At 36.0% G+C, this 14,144-nt stretch overlaps 1 protein-coding gene across 2 annotated transcripts; it reads left to right on the top strand.

Moving 5' to 3' along the window:
* Positions 1-1,396: 1,396 nt before the first annotated feature.
* On the top strand, positions 1,397-13,458 carry kras (v-Ki-ras2 Kirsten rat sarcoma viral oncogene homolog). 2 transcript variants are annotated; one of them, XM_081356409.1, is made up of 5 exons: positions 1,397-1,827; positions 4,180-4,297; positions 5,339-5,517; positions 5,617-5,776; positions 10,876-13,458. In XM_081356409.1, the coding sequence occupies exons 2-5, from the start codon at positions 4,187-4,189 to the stop codon at positions 10,990-10,992; spliced, it is 567 nt and encodes a 188-aa protein (XP_081212535.1). In that variant the 5' UTR covers positions 1,397-1,827; positions 4,180-4,186; the 3' UTR covers positions 10,993-13,458. The 2 variants fall into 2 exon arrangements, with proteins under 2 accessions (XP_081212535.1, XP_081212536.1); XM_081356410.1 differs by lacking the exon at positions 10,876-13,458 and adding an exon at positions 9,665-9,859 and having other exon boundaries at positions 1,468-1,827.
* Positions 13,459-14,144: the final 686 nt, after the last annotated feature.

The following is a 14,144-nucleotide window of genomic DNA, read 5'->3' as shown; positions in this document are numbered from 1 at the left end:
TTGGCTCATTCTGTCGCAGGAGGTGGGACTTGTGTGAATACTGGTGGGCGGCTGCTCTTCCTCAAGAGGGCGCCTGACGTCCGACGATCTGATTTAAACTTTTTTTGTTTAATTGTATTTATTTGCATACTAATCTACATAATTTAAATTCAAATAATTCCAAACGGAAATAGAAATAGAAATCAACCCACGGAACCTCCATTTAAAAGAATTCCTTAATATCACGCGGTGATTGGGCCATTCTGCAGTGCTGAGAAAAGTATTTTGCAACACGTGACAATGACGTCAACGAGTTGCTTTTTTTAAACTCTTTTTTTTAGCTTTAATAGAAGTATATATTAATGCCACGAACCAGAACAATACAATGATACATAATCATTCAAAGTAAAAATACAAAGTAACTAAAGTAATATAAAACAGTGCCAGAGGACGTGTACAAGATTATAACAAACAACAGAAAAAGGATGCTACTTTATACAACATCATACCTGCTTACAATGCTATAAGCTCTAATTGCCTTTTTACTTGTGCAATTACACAAAACAGAACAATAAAGCTTGAAATCATTTTTAAAGCAAGAGTCAATGAGTTTCAGAAGCGGGTTGAATAATAATTTACAGCTTTAAAATAATAATAATAATAATAATAATTTACAGCTTTTCTTTTTCTGTTATTATTATTATTATTATTATTATTATTATTATTATTATTATTCCTTTTAGTTTTTTTTACTTTCATTATTTATTTTAAATTTAATACTGCATATTTTCTTTTTCTACTTGTCTGAATTTGTTCAATATTGTAAACGACTATTGTCATGTTCATTGTTTGTAATGTGACTGGCATTTAAATAATTCATTAAATAAACAAATAAATAATTGTAGTAATAATTTACAGCAGAATAATGAAACAAAATCTATTTAAAAGTTTGGATACAGCTAAAACAACTTTATACAAACAAATCCATAGATATACTGACCCCTTGTGTCTTTTGTTTTAATTGTTTCACCTAAAATAAAAATTCCTAAAACTAAAACATTTCTTTGTAAGCTGTAAATACACCAATATTTTGCTCTTCGCATTTTTTTATTTTATTTTTTATTATAAAATAAGTGAATCATTGATCATTATATAAATACAATACGTGTTTTGTTGTTGGATCCCCCCCCATACCTTACTTTGAGTTTTATTTTCCAATTTTGTGTATCAGTGGACTATATTTTCATTAAAGTTATTGAAGAAGAAAAAATGTATAGAGTGAAGTATCGAGTCAAACAATAAATAGGCGGGTAATTTGTATTATTCGATAATCATAGACGATTGGCTCTTGCACGCCGTATGCAAATAATCTAATCGTGACTGACAAGTGATACATCCAATAAGAATGCAGATACGCGCTGACGTAAGCACGTACACGTTCCGGTTATATTTAGGGCCTATATAAGCACCAAGCCAGTCCATACCAATACTGCCCTAGAGCTTGTTGTCAAAAGCCGGTCATTGCCTAGTATCGAATATGTGATAGCACATTCTCGTGTGCTATTACACTAAAATTAAAGTGCATTAATTATCCGTCGTATAACCATATTTAGACTGGACTCGTCAGTGTTGATTATCGGCTAGTTATTGATCAAGCCCTACACAACATCTCACTGAAACAAGGACACCGATGTGGATTATTTGTATCTACAGATGTTTCGTCTACTATAATGCAAGATGCATGCTGGTGCTCGGAAAAGGCTGCTCGACTGCTTAATACTTGTCCTTTTAACCGCCTCCACCTACTGAAAATAACCGTAAACCGCTGAAAATCGTTGATATTTTGTGGTAAGTGATGATTTAGCAACAGTGTGTCCGCCCATATTTGTGTATAACAGCCTCCGAGCGCAGGCCATGTCGCCCAGAAAAAGCATAATTTATCTGTTTAACGTGTGGTATTGTTGGGTTTCAATCCTTTAAACACTTTGACGGGATTGTCAATGGACATTTGAGGCTTTATACACGTTTTTTAAATGGATAATAGCATTATTGCAAGGTCATGATAAACGTTGAGAGTCAATAGAGGCTTTTCAGACGCGGAACTTACTGCAAACCCAGAGGTAAAACATAATAGAAAAGCTGTTAACATGTATGTTTACCGTGGCGATTAATTATACAAAAGTACGTGAGCGAATTTGTTTAATGTGAGCTTTGTGTATATTTATTTATTCCATTGTATTTGTATTATTTGTCATATCACGCCCAAGTGAAATTCGGGCCCTGCGATATTATGGCGCTTAACTATAACTTACTTCTTAACACTGAACTTGTCTTAACTTGATTTAAAATCTAAATCACTTTGTTTTGTTGGCTTAAGTCCCTCTAAACTGAAATGTTGCGTTTAAGGTTTAACGGATTCAGGTTCGTGGTAACGTTAGCCTGCTTTTGAATCGACTCGTCTTAAATTAAACGAACACGATTTTTTACAAATATTTGGTTAAGTTTGTTTTTTGTGGACCGGGTGTTGTTAAAATATATTGTGCATTTACTAATCCCCTATTCACTATAACTTACAGATATTGCTACAATCTCGAATGATGCCAGATAGTTGTATTCTAGTCAGTTTCAGGTAATCTGTTTAAGTTACCGAGTAATTTATATGAGTTATAAATACTACAACAAAAAAAGTTGATGTAAAAAGCTTTGTAACATTTTAGATGGTACTAGCATATAGATGAATAACTTGAAATTGTTACATTTGTGGACTCTGCTATAGTGTAATGTCTGTTGAATTGATTCTGTTTACTGTAGATTAATCGGTTATGAGTTAAAGTAACGAAAATTAATTCAAAACTGTTATTCTATAATCAGTTGAATTAGTTTAATTGGTTTCTTTTAGTTGTATTAACAAAGTGATTGAACAAAAATATACTGTAAAAATAATACAGCATGAGGTAACATTAAAGATGACATAGAGTAATAATATATAGGTATGTAACTTCTATAGGTGTTAACAAAATTTATATATACTTATGTATTTAGGGGTGTGTGTGTGTATATATATATATATATTTATTTATTTATATTTGCAAACTGTAGTGAATTGTGGTTTTCTGTTGTGGATCTATTGATTCAGTTACATATTATTGATTAATCTGTTTTAGTTATATTTTTAGCTTTAGGGTTGTTTACACGACACCGCTTTCAACTGGAAACGGAAGACTTTCTATGCGTTTTGGCCGTTCATTTGCACGACATCTCTGTTTTGGGGTCCTGACAACGCAAACTTTTGAAAACGGGTCTCTAAGTGCACGTTTTTGAAAAACGATTTCTTCTCCTTGTAAACGAAATAGGCCCTGTCCCAAATGGCACCCTAAAGTAAATACTCGTGATCTTCCTACGAGTCTGCACTTTCGTGACGTAATGCCGCTATGACTGTCGGGAAGAAGTCTACTGCGGATGCGGGCTCCCAAAAGTGCGCATCGAGGGCGCATATCGGCCATAAACGGGGCGCTCGCAAGCACCCTTCTGAAACCTAAAATGACAAATGGGACACCCTACGGTCTAGTGGACTAAATGGACACGTGCACGAGGCTGCCATTGTAAGTCCACAAGATCGAAAGTGCATATGAAGTGTGCCATTTGGGACGGGGCCATATAGGTGAATTTGTGAAATTGGTGATGGGCGTATTATGTGTTCGCGGGGTATTTCTTGAAAAAGTGACACTGCCAACTACTGGCCTGGCATGCATAATACAGCCTTTTTGAGTAATTTTCGCATGTGAATTGGGATTGCTTTGACAATGTTGTCATCTGTTTTTAGTACATCGTTGTCGTGTAAACATACCCATAGTTATTAATATGGTAATGCCGAAAGAAGAGAGTATAGCTTATGCTTTTATAATAGTGTTTAAATTCTCTCGTTATGTTGGGTCAGTTCAGTAGACCTGACCTTTTAAGTGTAAATGAGATGTAAACCTTTAGTCTTGCCTAATTGTATGATGTTGTAGTTTAAGGTTGAACAGAAAGGTTGTAGGTTCAAATCCTAAATGGCTTTATTAACGAACTATCACTGTTGTGCCCTTGCGCAAAGATTGTTAGACTAACACAGGGTTATTATATGTGCAAGCTATACTAAGAAAGACATTTTGGCTAAATTAACTGCTCATTGATTTTCACCATGTTGTTTTCCTGCTGCAGGTGAAGAATGACAGAATATAAGCTTGTGGTGGTGGGTGCTGGAGGCGTGGGCAAGAGCGCTCTCACCATCCAACTCATCCAGAACCACTTTGTGGATGAATACGACCCAACCATAGAGGTGAGCCATGGGTACCGCTGTCAGGACGCTCACTTTCTACTGCCACACAAAGCTGTGAAACTCACCCTTATGTTACTTTGCATCCACAAAAAAAAGTACTGTTAAATGTTCAAGAGTGCTATCCGGTTATTCTGGTTTTAAAAGAAGGTGGTTACCAGGTGGAATGCCTTTGTGTTTCTTCCTTTTTAGTTTTCTGGCATAGCGTCATTTTTAAACCTCTGGCCAAAGTGTAGTTTGTATGGTTTGTAGATGTTAGTTTTAGTTGTAATTTTGGATATTTTGTTTTGTAGAGACATATCCTTTGGAATAATGAACGAATTGGCCAAAATAAGACCAGGTGCATGCATTTCGTTCACCTATACACCCATTTTGCTAGAATAAATGAACACTTTAAGGGGCCGTTTACACAAGACCGTTTTCAACAAAAAACTGAAAACTTTGTACTTTTTACAAAAAAGTTTTTTGAAGTGATATCATGCATATTGTGTGTTCAGTCTATAGGTGCATAGTTTTTCTTCACACAGTGACATCGCCATCTACTGGCCAGGTGTAATTAATACAGCGTTTGTCATTTGTTTGTCAGACGGACTCTGGGCGGTCCTTGGCCAATCACAGTTTGTTTTGTTCCGCGTCATGTTTAGGGGCGAAAAGATGTAACAATGTCCCTACAATAACAGACCGGTGTGTAAAACTTCTTTTAAACAGTCTATGCTGTGAACTTCACATACTTTTGATAATCCAGCATTTAGTTGATCCTAATAAGCGCTCCTTGTCGCAGTTGGAAACACGACAGCATTCTTCTTCCATGAGGGGGTTTGGCATCACGATGACGTTTTTTCCCAGGTTAAAGAACGCGACACAATTTCACCCTGAAATCCTGTAGAATTCAGATAACTTTGAAACGCTTGAGTCATTTCCAATTGTATGTGTCATACGCATCAGACGTTCAGCTCAGGGTCATGGGCTTGACGCCTGAGGCTGAGACTAGAGTTTGGCAGTGTTATATTGCTCAACATGCTCGATGTCATGTCACTTGTGCAGGACTCCTACAGGAAGCAGGTGGTGATTGACGGGGAGACGTGTCTTCTGGACATCTTGGACACTGCAGGTCAGGAGGAGTACAGTGCCATGAGGGACCAGTACATGAGGACAGGGGAGGGATTTCTTTGTGTCTTTGCCATCAATAACACCAAGTCCTTCGAGGACATTCACCACTACAGGTGAGCTAGAAACTGAATACTGTGCAGATTCAGGTCTGTAAAGCACTAAAACACCTCACGAAGTTGTAGATGTGTAATATTCTCGGTGTGCTTTTGCAGAGAGCAGATAAAGCGAGTAAAGGACTCTGAGGACGTCCCAATGGTCCTGGTGGGGAATAAGTGTGATCTTCCTTCCCGCAGTGTGGACACCAAGCAGGCTCAGGATTTAGCACGTAGCTACGGCATTCCATTCATAGAGACCTCAGCAAAAACGAGACAGGTATGGAAAACATGGACGGATGTGTATTGAATACAAGCGTGTTGGACAAATCGATGAAAATAAAACTGAAGTTTTGACAGTGACTTGGTTTACATGTGCACCAATAATGTATTATTTCAAAATAATGCGTGTTTCAATGTTATGAATATGCGCTAAGAATTTGTTATTAGCCATTATTCGCATTCCCCAGTGCACAGCACAAATAATGAAATTGCATACAGTAGGTGTTACTGGCCACAAAATGCATTTATATGGACATATTGGATTTTTTTTTTTCTGGGTGACCCACCTAAAAATGTCTTCATGCCAACTTTTTCGACAATATACTAATTAATATATTAATATACATTATATTCACGTCACGCAACGTTGTCTATTTGCCAGTTTTTTTTTTTTCATCACCCCATAAATGTAATGCTTTCTTTAATGCTATGTTTACATAGCTGCGCATGACAAAGTCATCACTGATTAAAGTGCTTTCAATGCATGTTTATTGCAATTTTAAAATTTGCATATGCCACAGTTCACTATGATTATGAGCTTGATCACATCAGTTTGATTTGGAGCTGCACGATTCTGGATAAAATGAAAATCACAAAGAAATATTCAAATGGATCACGATTCTCCCACGATTCTGAATGGGCAACTAAACAAAATAACATGTAATTTACTAGAGGTTCTGACAAAATGTTAATTGCTATTTAAAATGTTTAATTAATCTGAATGGGGGGGGGGAAGTTTGAATGATTCAATGACTCACTCACACATACTTCACTTGTTTCATTACTCGATGAATCTGTTTTTGAACGTATCCCTTGAATGAGTGATTTCATGACAAAAATATTTTTTTAATCATTACTTGTCGCCATCATTTTTTAAGCGCCAAGTTACTTTCAAAAAGATGATTTACTCCATTTTGATCACTTCCATAGACATCAGTGTTTATCGAACTATAAACTTCAATCCCAGAACTTGTTTTTTTTTATTTAATTTTTTTTTTATATGAATATTTGTAATATAAATATTGACACTGTGTGGTTGGAAAGACTGTTTGTGAAGCAGTTTCAACCCTGCACATGAGACCTGCTCTCTGGGTAAACGACAGCGGCAACACGGCTAACAATGTTCTGGTGTGATTTGTCAAAGGTTTAATAGACACCGGTGAATCGTTTACTTTTAGGAGATTGTGATCTTTTAACGATAATTGTGCAGCTCTAGTGTGATTTGAAATATTGTTTACATAAGTAAAGTTAAATCGCAATATTGCCTAAATCTCATAATCGCATTACGAGGGTGCATGTAAACCTGGCCATTGCAAGACTTTTTTTTTTTTTTACCAATTTAAAGCTGTTTTAAAGACAACATGAAATCAAAATCAACAAATGTCTGTGATCGTATTGTGCACCATTCATCATCATTATTAAAAAAAATTAAAATTATATAATCAATTTCCTCATCTTTTCTCCACCTCTACTACAACCTTTATGCTGATGCAACCAAGGCCACAATTAAAATGAACCTATAATTTGACAGTACAACGTGCTATTCGATCAAATTCCGATGGATAAAATTACTCAGCCCTACATCTATATTACTTTGCTCAGAAATGCATCATAATGGAAGTTAAATGAATTTTGAAAGCTATTTCATGCTGTCTTTAATACCATGTTAATATATTGTGGTGTCAAATGTGATTTGAAATCTCATTTATAATCAAATCTATAATCGGTCGACAAAAACAATATAGAATGAGTTTCTCTTTCAAGAACATGTCTGGGTCCCATTTCACCCGCAATGAAAGGGAAGAAATTAGCTTTTTTTTTTTTTTTTTTTAGCACATTTAATGTACTTTGATTTAAATACATCTAGATGTAGGCCTATACTGTACATCATTGTAGCATTTCTTGTACTACTACCTTTTTTCTTTTTTTTTTTTTCTTTTTTTTAAGGTAACTATGACCTGGACTTTGTTTTGTTACATTCACACATCAGATTTGCAGTTTGAATGTGTAGAATTGTAGGAAAGTTGTTAAAATGGGGTGTGTGCTGTTGTTTTACACTGGCTTCATGCATGAGTTTCTGACTAGCTTTATGAATAATTAATCAGGTGCACACATCACAGAACACAACTGATCTGGCTCTGGGTTTGTGCCTGGTCTCTCTCGTGCATTTATTATCATTTGTCTGTGTTTGATTTCACCTTAAGATAAATTAATCCTTTAATGACTAAGAATGCAGATTGGATTGATTTGATCAAGGGTTCAATCACTATAAATCAACTGGGGATATTGAACTGCTCTGTCTGTCGTGTTTAAAAATCAGGGCAGACGCTCTGTTCCTCCCTCTGCAGTGCTCAAATCACAACTCCTTGTGGTGCTGGGGAATAATAAAGGCTTCTGAATTCATTTTTCTCTCTGTTTCGAGCCACACATGCTACCCGCTGGTACCATACTGCATAATTCTTTATTTTAAATCCAGTGGTGTTCAGGGACACAACTAAGGGTACGTTTACACGACAACAATAGCCGCTTTCCGACCGGAGGAACCTTTTCACAGTTCCTAGAACTATTGGCTATAGCACCCGGATGTCGGCGTGTTCGCACCGCAGGAACTAGGAACGATTTTAGTTCTAGGAACTCCATTTGTAGGAACTAATTTAGGTCCTACTTCAGAGTAGGGTCTAAACCAGCACTATAGGAATTATCCGTGACGTTAGTGTACGCTGATTGACCGAACGCACGCAGAACACCAGCACCCGCCATTTTTAAAACCGCTAGAATGTAAACACACAGATTATAGCCTATATTTACTCCATAAACTAACTATACAAACATGGAAAACAGTGATAGGTGGGTCTCTAAACCTTAAATGCTGAAGAGAAAATCCAACGCAATTTTGAGGGGACCAAGCCAAACATGATTATGTAGGCTAATAACCTTTTTTCATATACTGTCTACTTTCTATAACAGTTATATCTAATAAGATATTAAACAGTACTGTTAGACAGATCGCTAACTAATAAACACAGAGAATGCGAGCATTGTTTGCTCTGGCGTTCTCAGCGCCGCCAAAATAAAGGTCCGTCGCGCCGTCAAAATAAGTCGCCGTGCTTGCGTCACTCCCTTACGCCTCCTACCAGTTCCTATGGCCACTTGGCCAGTGCGAACGCAAACAGCAAAACCGAGTTTGGGGGAGAGTAGTTCTTAGAACTGTTTAGAAGTGGACAGTTCCTGTAACTAAGTTCCTAGAACTACTTGGTCGGAAAGCGGCTAATGAACTTAATGTACTACGTAAGGTTTTTTGTTTTTTTTTGCATTTATGAAGTCTCATGTATAGACGATAACGTTGTCAAAACGGTCCCAGTTCACACGGATCCGCGAGAACGACTAAACGTTATTCACATCAGGCCAGTAGATGGCGATGTCACTTTGTAAAGAAACACTACCTGCCTATAGACTGAACACGTAATACGCATGTCACGGTTTTCACAAATTTGCGTTTTTGTAGTTTAAATGGAGACGATACAGGTTTATTTACTTTTTCAGGCCCCCAAAATGCTATTTTCATAACTGACCAGAAAAACGCATAGTGTTCTGGTTTTATTTGAAAACTGTCGTGTAAACGTCCCCTAATTGAGTAACTCTTCTACAATAGTGCGACGATGCTGCATGCCATCAAATAACCTGGCTTTTTTTTGTGGAAAGTTGATCTAAAAACCTAACTATGCCAGATTCCCTTTAAATTTCCAGAAATATGGGGTAAAAATGATGCCAGCACTATGTGGGAAAACTTTTTATAGTTTCAGTGGATTCCTGAAATCCAGTCCCGTCTCAGCAATGATGGCTGTGCGTTCCTTAACACTGAAGGGAGTTGTGTTTTGCACTGCAGAGAGTGGAAGATGCCTTTTATACTCTGGTACGGGAGATCAGGCAATACCGGCTAAGAAAACTCTGTAAAGAAGAAAAGACGACACAATGCATCAAGCTTAAAAAATGTGTTTTGATGTGAGGGGTAAGTTTGAAGCGCTGCCCATCTGCAGTCCAGGTGTTGGGTTCGACATCTGCTGTACACTTTTCACTTGTTCTTGGGTGAATCTCACGAAAACGGTCAGAGAAATAGCCAGGTCATATTTTACCCCAAAATTATGCCATTTCATTAGGGGCATTTTGCCTGAAAATTTAAATGGTCATTTACTTGCACTCATGTCGTTCCAAACCCATAAGTTTCATTTTCGAAACACAAATTCATTTTTTTTTTTTATGAAATCTGAGAAGATTTTTGTCCTTCCATTGACGGTCTATGCAACTACCAATTTGATGCTGCAAAAAGTTCATAAATAGATCGTAAAACTAATCCACATGAATTGAGCGGTTTAGTGAAATTTCTGAAGAGACTCTGCTTTTATTCACATTTATTTACTGATTGATTGGAATTGTTGCACTGAATTTAATGCAAATTTTAAATACATTTCCAGATTTATAAAAAATATTTGGTCCTGAATTGAATTTAAAATTTTCAGGAATTTATTCATTTGCATTATCTATTTATTTTTTGACCCGAATTTAATGAAAGCAAATTAATACATTCCTGACAATTTTATCTGTATTATTTTGTACTGAATTTAATTTAAATTTTAAAATGTAATTATTCAGAGGAATTTCAATTGTATATATTCATTTGTACTGCGCTGAATTTTATTTATGCTATTTGTAATATTTATTTAAATGATTATTTGAGGGCAATGTGTGCTTGACTGACTATCATAAATGTCACAATGCAAAAAAAGAAAATCCTCTAAACGTATTTTTTTATCAAAATATAATGTATCATTTTTGGGATGAAATATGACAGTTTCTTTGAGATTCACACTCTTTATTTAAAACCATCACTTAATTTCTTTTACTTTTTTCACTGTTCTTTCAGGAAGGGTTCGGTGAACACGGTCTTATTAACACTGACATGAGACCAGTTTTAATATTGTTATTGTGTCTAATGTGTGAAATATGGCTGCACAAAGTTGGGCATAGATCTGTGAAATCTCTTTGCTGTAATTCTTTACATAATCACCTGAAGTTCTCGTTTTCCCTTTTGTTTTGAAGGGCGTGGACGACGCGTTTTATACTTTAGTCCGAGAAATCCGGAAACACAAGGAGAAGATGAGCAAAGAGGGCAAGAAGAAAAAGAAGAAATCCAAAACAAAATGTGTATTAATGTGAAACAAGCCTTTCCTGTCATTATAGACTCAAAAAGAAAGAAAACAAAACAAGTTCCACAACTGCATTTTGTACATTACACTAAATTATTAGCCTCTTCTGAATACAGAATGGATCCATATTCTACTGGCTTTCTTAAATGAAATAAGCTTTACTTCTCGTTCGGTGCCAGTTGCCCCAAAGTGTTGGTCCCTTGACACCTTGAATGGCTTATTTTATCGGGTGGGCTGTCAGAACTGGTTTTTATTTTGCAGTTGGTTTTTCTAGAGTAGTTTTATAAAGGTGTGGATTTCAAAGCACTCTTTTTGGTGTGCTGAACAAGAACTAGCCGTGTAGCGGTTTAGACAGGAACTTTGCATGTGAGTCGCTTGATTTTACAGGAACTGAAACTTTGAGGAATTATTTTTGAGGACCAACACTTCCTGGGTGGTGTTTTGATACATTATCACTGTGTATGACCCTGCCTTTGGATGTCCCAAACTTCCAAAAAAAAAAACACCTGCATGTGAACTTCCATTTTAGTCGGATTAACGCCCTCTCTAAAGCCATGGTAATGTGTATATATGGTGAAATCTTAACCACGTTAACCTTATTTCCCTGTTTGCATGCTGTGTTCTGTTCTTTAAACTTCCAGGGAACGGTAATGCGTTGAATACTGTATAATAACCACTGTTGTGCAGAGAGGATTCTCTCAGCTGGTCCGAACTGGCCATTATTAATTTTTCTGATATTTTCCATTCTTAAAATCTTCTTTAAATAAAATGACCTCAGTTGGTTTAGAGACCATGTGGTGATAGCAAATCAATCTAAAATCTACAATAATTTCTCATTTTGGTGCACAAGATTGTGTTAAGGGATGATGTAAAGTAACAAAAAAAATGGTGATTTAGGCTCTAGATGCCAAATATGTAAGAAGAAAGAAATTGCAGCAAAATAAGACATGAAATTGTTAATTACACTATCAATCACTACAGAAATGCAAAGCTGCAGTTGACCAATCAGAATCAAGTATTCCAGAGAGTGCGTAATAATGATTCGAACCTTTCTTTTCTGTAAAGATCTACACTAGTGAAAGCCTCACTTCTGCATTCAGAGGAGGATTTTTATTATGTATGAACATTTCCCCTCTTGTGCCCAGCCAAACTGCGCCTTAGAAGTCTGAATCATTACATTGAAATGTTTTTTTTTTGCTAAGGGGGCCGTTTACACGACACTTTTTATGCGTTTCGGACAACGACAGTGGCGTTTTGGGAACACATTTTTGAAAACGATACCGTTATAGTCTCCGTGTAAACTACGAAAACGCAAATTTGTAAAATCGGTGACGTCGTTCGCATGCGTATTACGTGTTCCGTCTATAAGTGCGTGGTTTTTCTTTACAAAGTGGCATCGCCATCTACTGGCCTGGCATGAATAATACAGCGTTTTCAGTCGAATTCGCGGATCCTTGTGAACGGGGATCGTTTTGACAACTTTTCTTGCCTGTAAGGAAAAACGTTTCTCAGTTTGTAGTGCGTTGTCGTGTAAACGTACCCTAATTTGAGATCGGCGAACATCACTCCGTATTAGTTATTCTGATGCAAATGTATGTGGAAAAATGATTCAAACAAATGCCTTGTTGGTTTCTGCTGCCATCAACCATCATTACTCTGTTGGTTCTACAAGCCCAGTTATAATTGATTCAAAGCTTTCCGTTTCAAAGAGGCAGTCGTGGTCCAGTTTACCATGGTAACATGTGGTTATAGCTAGGAGGGCATATTTTCAGCCATCACTCAAACCAAAGAGAGTGATATAAAGACTTCTTTTCTGTGGCAATACTTGTGATGTCATTTATAGGAGATTTACAATACACAAGCAGAATCTTGCTTTGAAACCTTTTACCATGCGTTCTTAACCGTCACTAGTTTTGCTTTTCTGATAATTTGACTGTATGACTAATACCGAGAAATCGAAATGCTCAGTAAATCAGGATGTCCGCTTTTATGCAAAGTTCAAAGGATTTGAAGTGATTTCTGTTCCCTTTAAGTCATTCATTTTTAATAGCAGCCTGTAACGCAAGTAGCAAAGTCATTAGATATTTTTTGAATCATTTCTGAAATGTTCTCTGTCTGTTTCTGTGCCAATTGCAAATGTTGATAAAATGGTTCATGTATATACTGTATGGACCTTGTTTTAACAGCCTTTGTACGGTTGTGATAAAGATGAATATTTTGTAAAGTGTGCTTATTTTTCGGTTTAATGAATTGAATGACGCTTAATTGTAATTAAGGGTCACGTGCTAACGGTTGAGAAAGTGCCGGTCTAAGGTCATCTTCTGGCTCTCCTGTTTTCAGTGAATGTGATTATTAGGAAGGAAGAAGCTGTTCTCAGATCAGCACAGTTTTATAAATACAAACCCAATCTTGTTTTCCCCCATTAATCTTACCAGTCTTATTTAATGTGTAATTAAAAGAAGTACATCAAACCCACAAGAGAGTCTCTGTGTTTTTTTTTTTGGTTTTTGTTTAATAATTAATGCTTTATAAAATGATACAGAATACCGACTATGCTAATAGTCTGAAATGGATTTAAAAGTTAATTTGGCTGTGTAACTTTTTTTTCTTTTTGTGGGCAAATCTCATAAAACCTCATTTAAAAACGTCCAAATAATATTTCACCATAAATTAAATTTTGTTTAGCAATTTTGATTGCACTTTATCTTGAGGTAACAGTACAGTGGCTATTTTAGTAAATGCAATGTAACTTGAGTACTTACTATATAGAGTTACGGTCAGGGTTTGGTTTAGTGTTAGTTACTTGTAATAATGCATAATTTACTCTTTATTACTATTAAGTACATATCGTAATGTGTAAACCGTGAAGTCTTACCGCAATTTATTTTCTGCATTATAACGTTTTCTTGTCAATCAACTATTTCCTTTTCCACCCAAATTCTCAGTAACTGTTGGAATGTATTATATATATTTTTTTTAATAAGTCTCTTATGCTCTCCAAACTGGCATTTATTTTATATATAAAAAATACAGTAAAAATAGTAATACTGTGAAATATTTTTACAATTTAAAATAACAGCTTTCTATTTGAATATATTTTAAAATGTAATTTATTCCTGTGATAGCAAAGCTGAATTTTCAGCATCATTCCTCCAGTCTTCA

Source organism: Scardinius erythrophthalmus, assembly GCF_964197995.2.
Source record: "Scardinius erythrophthalmus genome assembly, chromosome: 24".
In the NCBI taxonomy this organism is placed as follows: Eukaryota; Metazoa; Chordata; class Actinopteri; order Cypriniformes; family Leuciscidae; genus Scardinius; species Scardinius erythrophthalmus.
The sequence above is the reverse complement of the archived record's forward strand: the minus strand, read 5'-3'. Positions and strand labels throughout refer to the sequence as shown.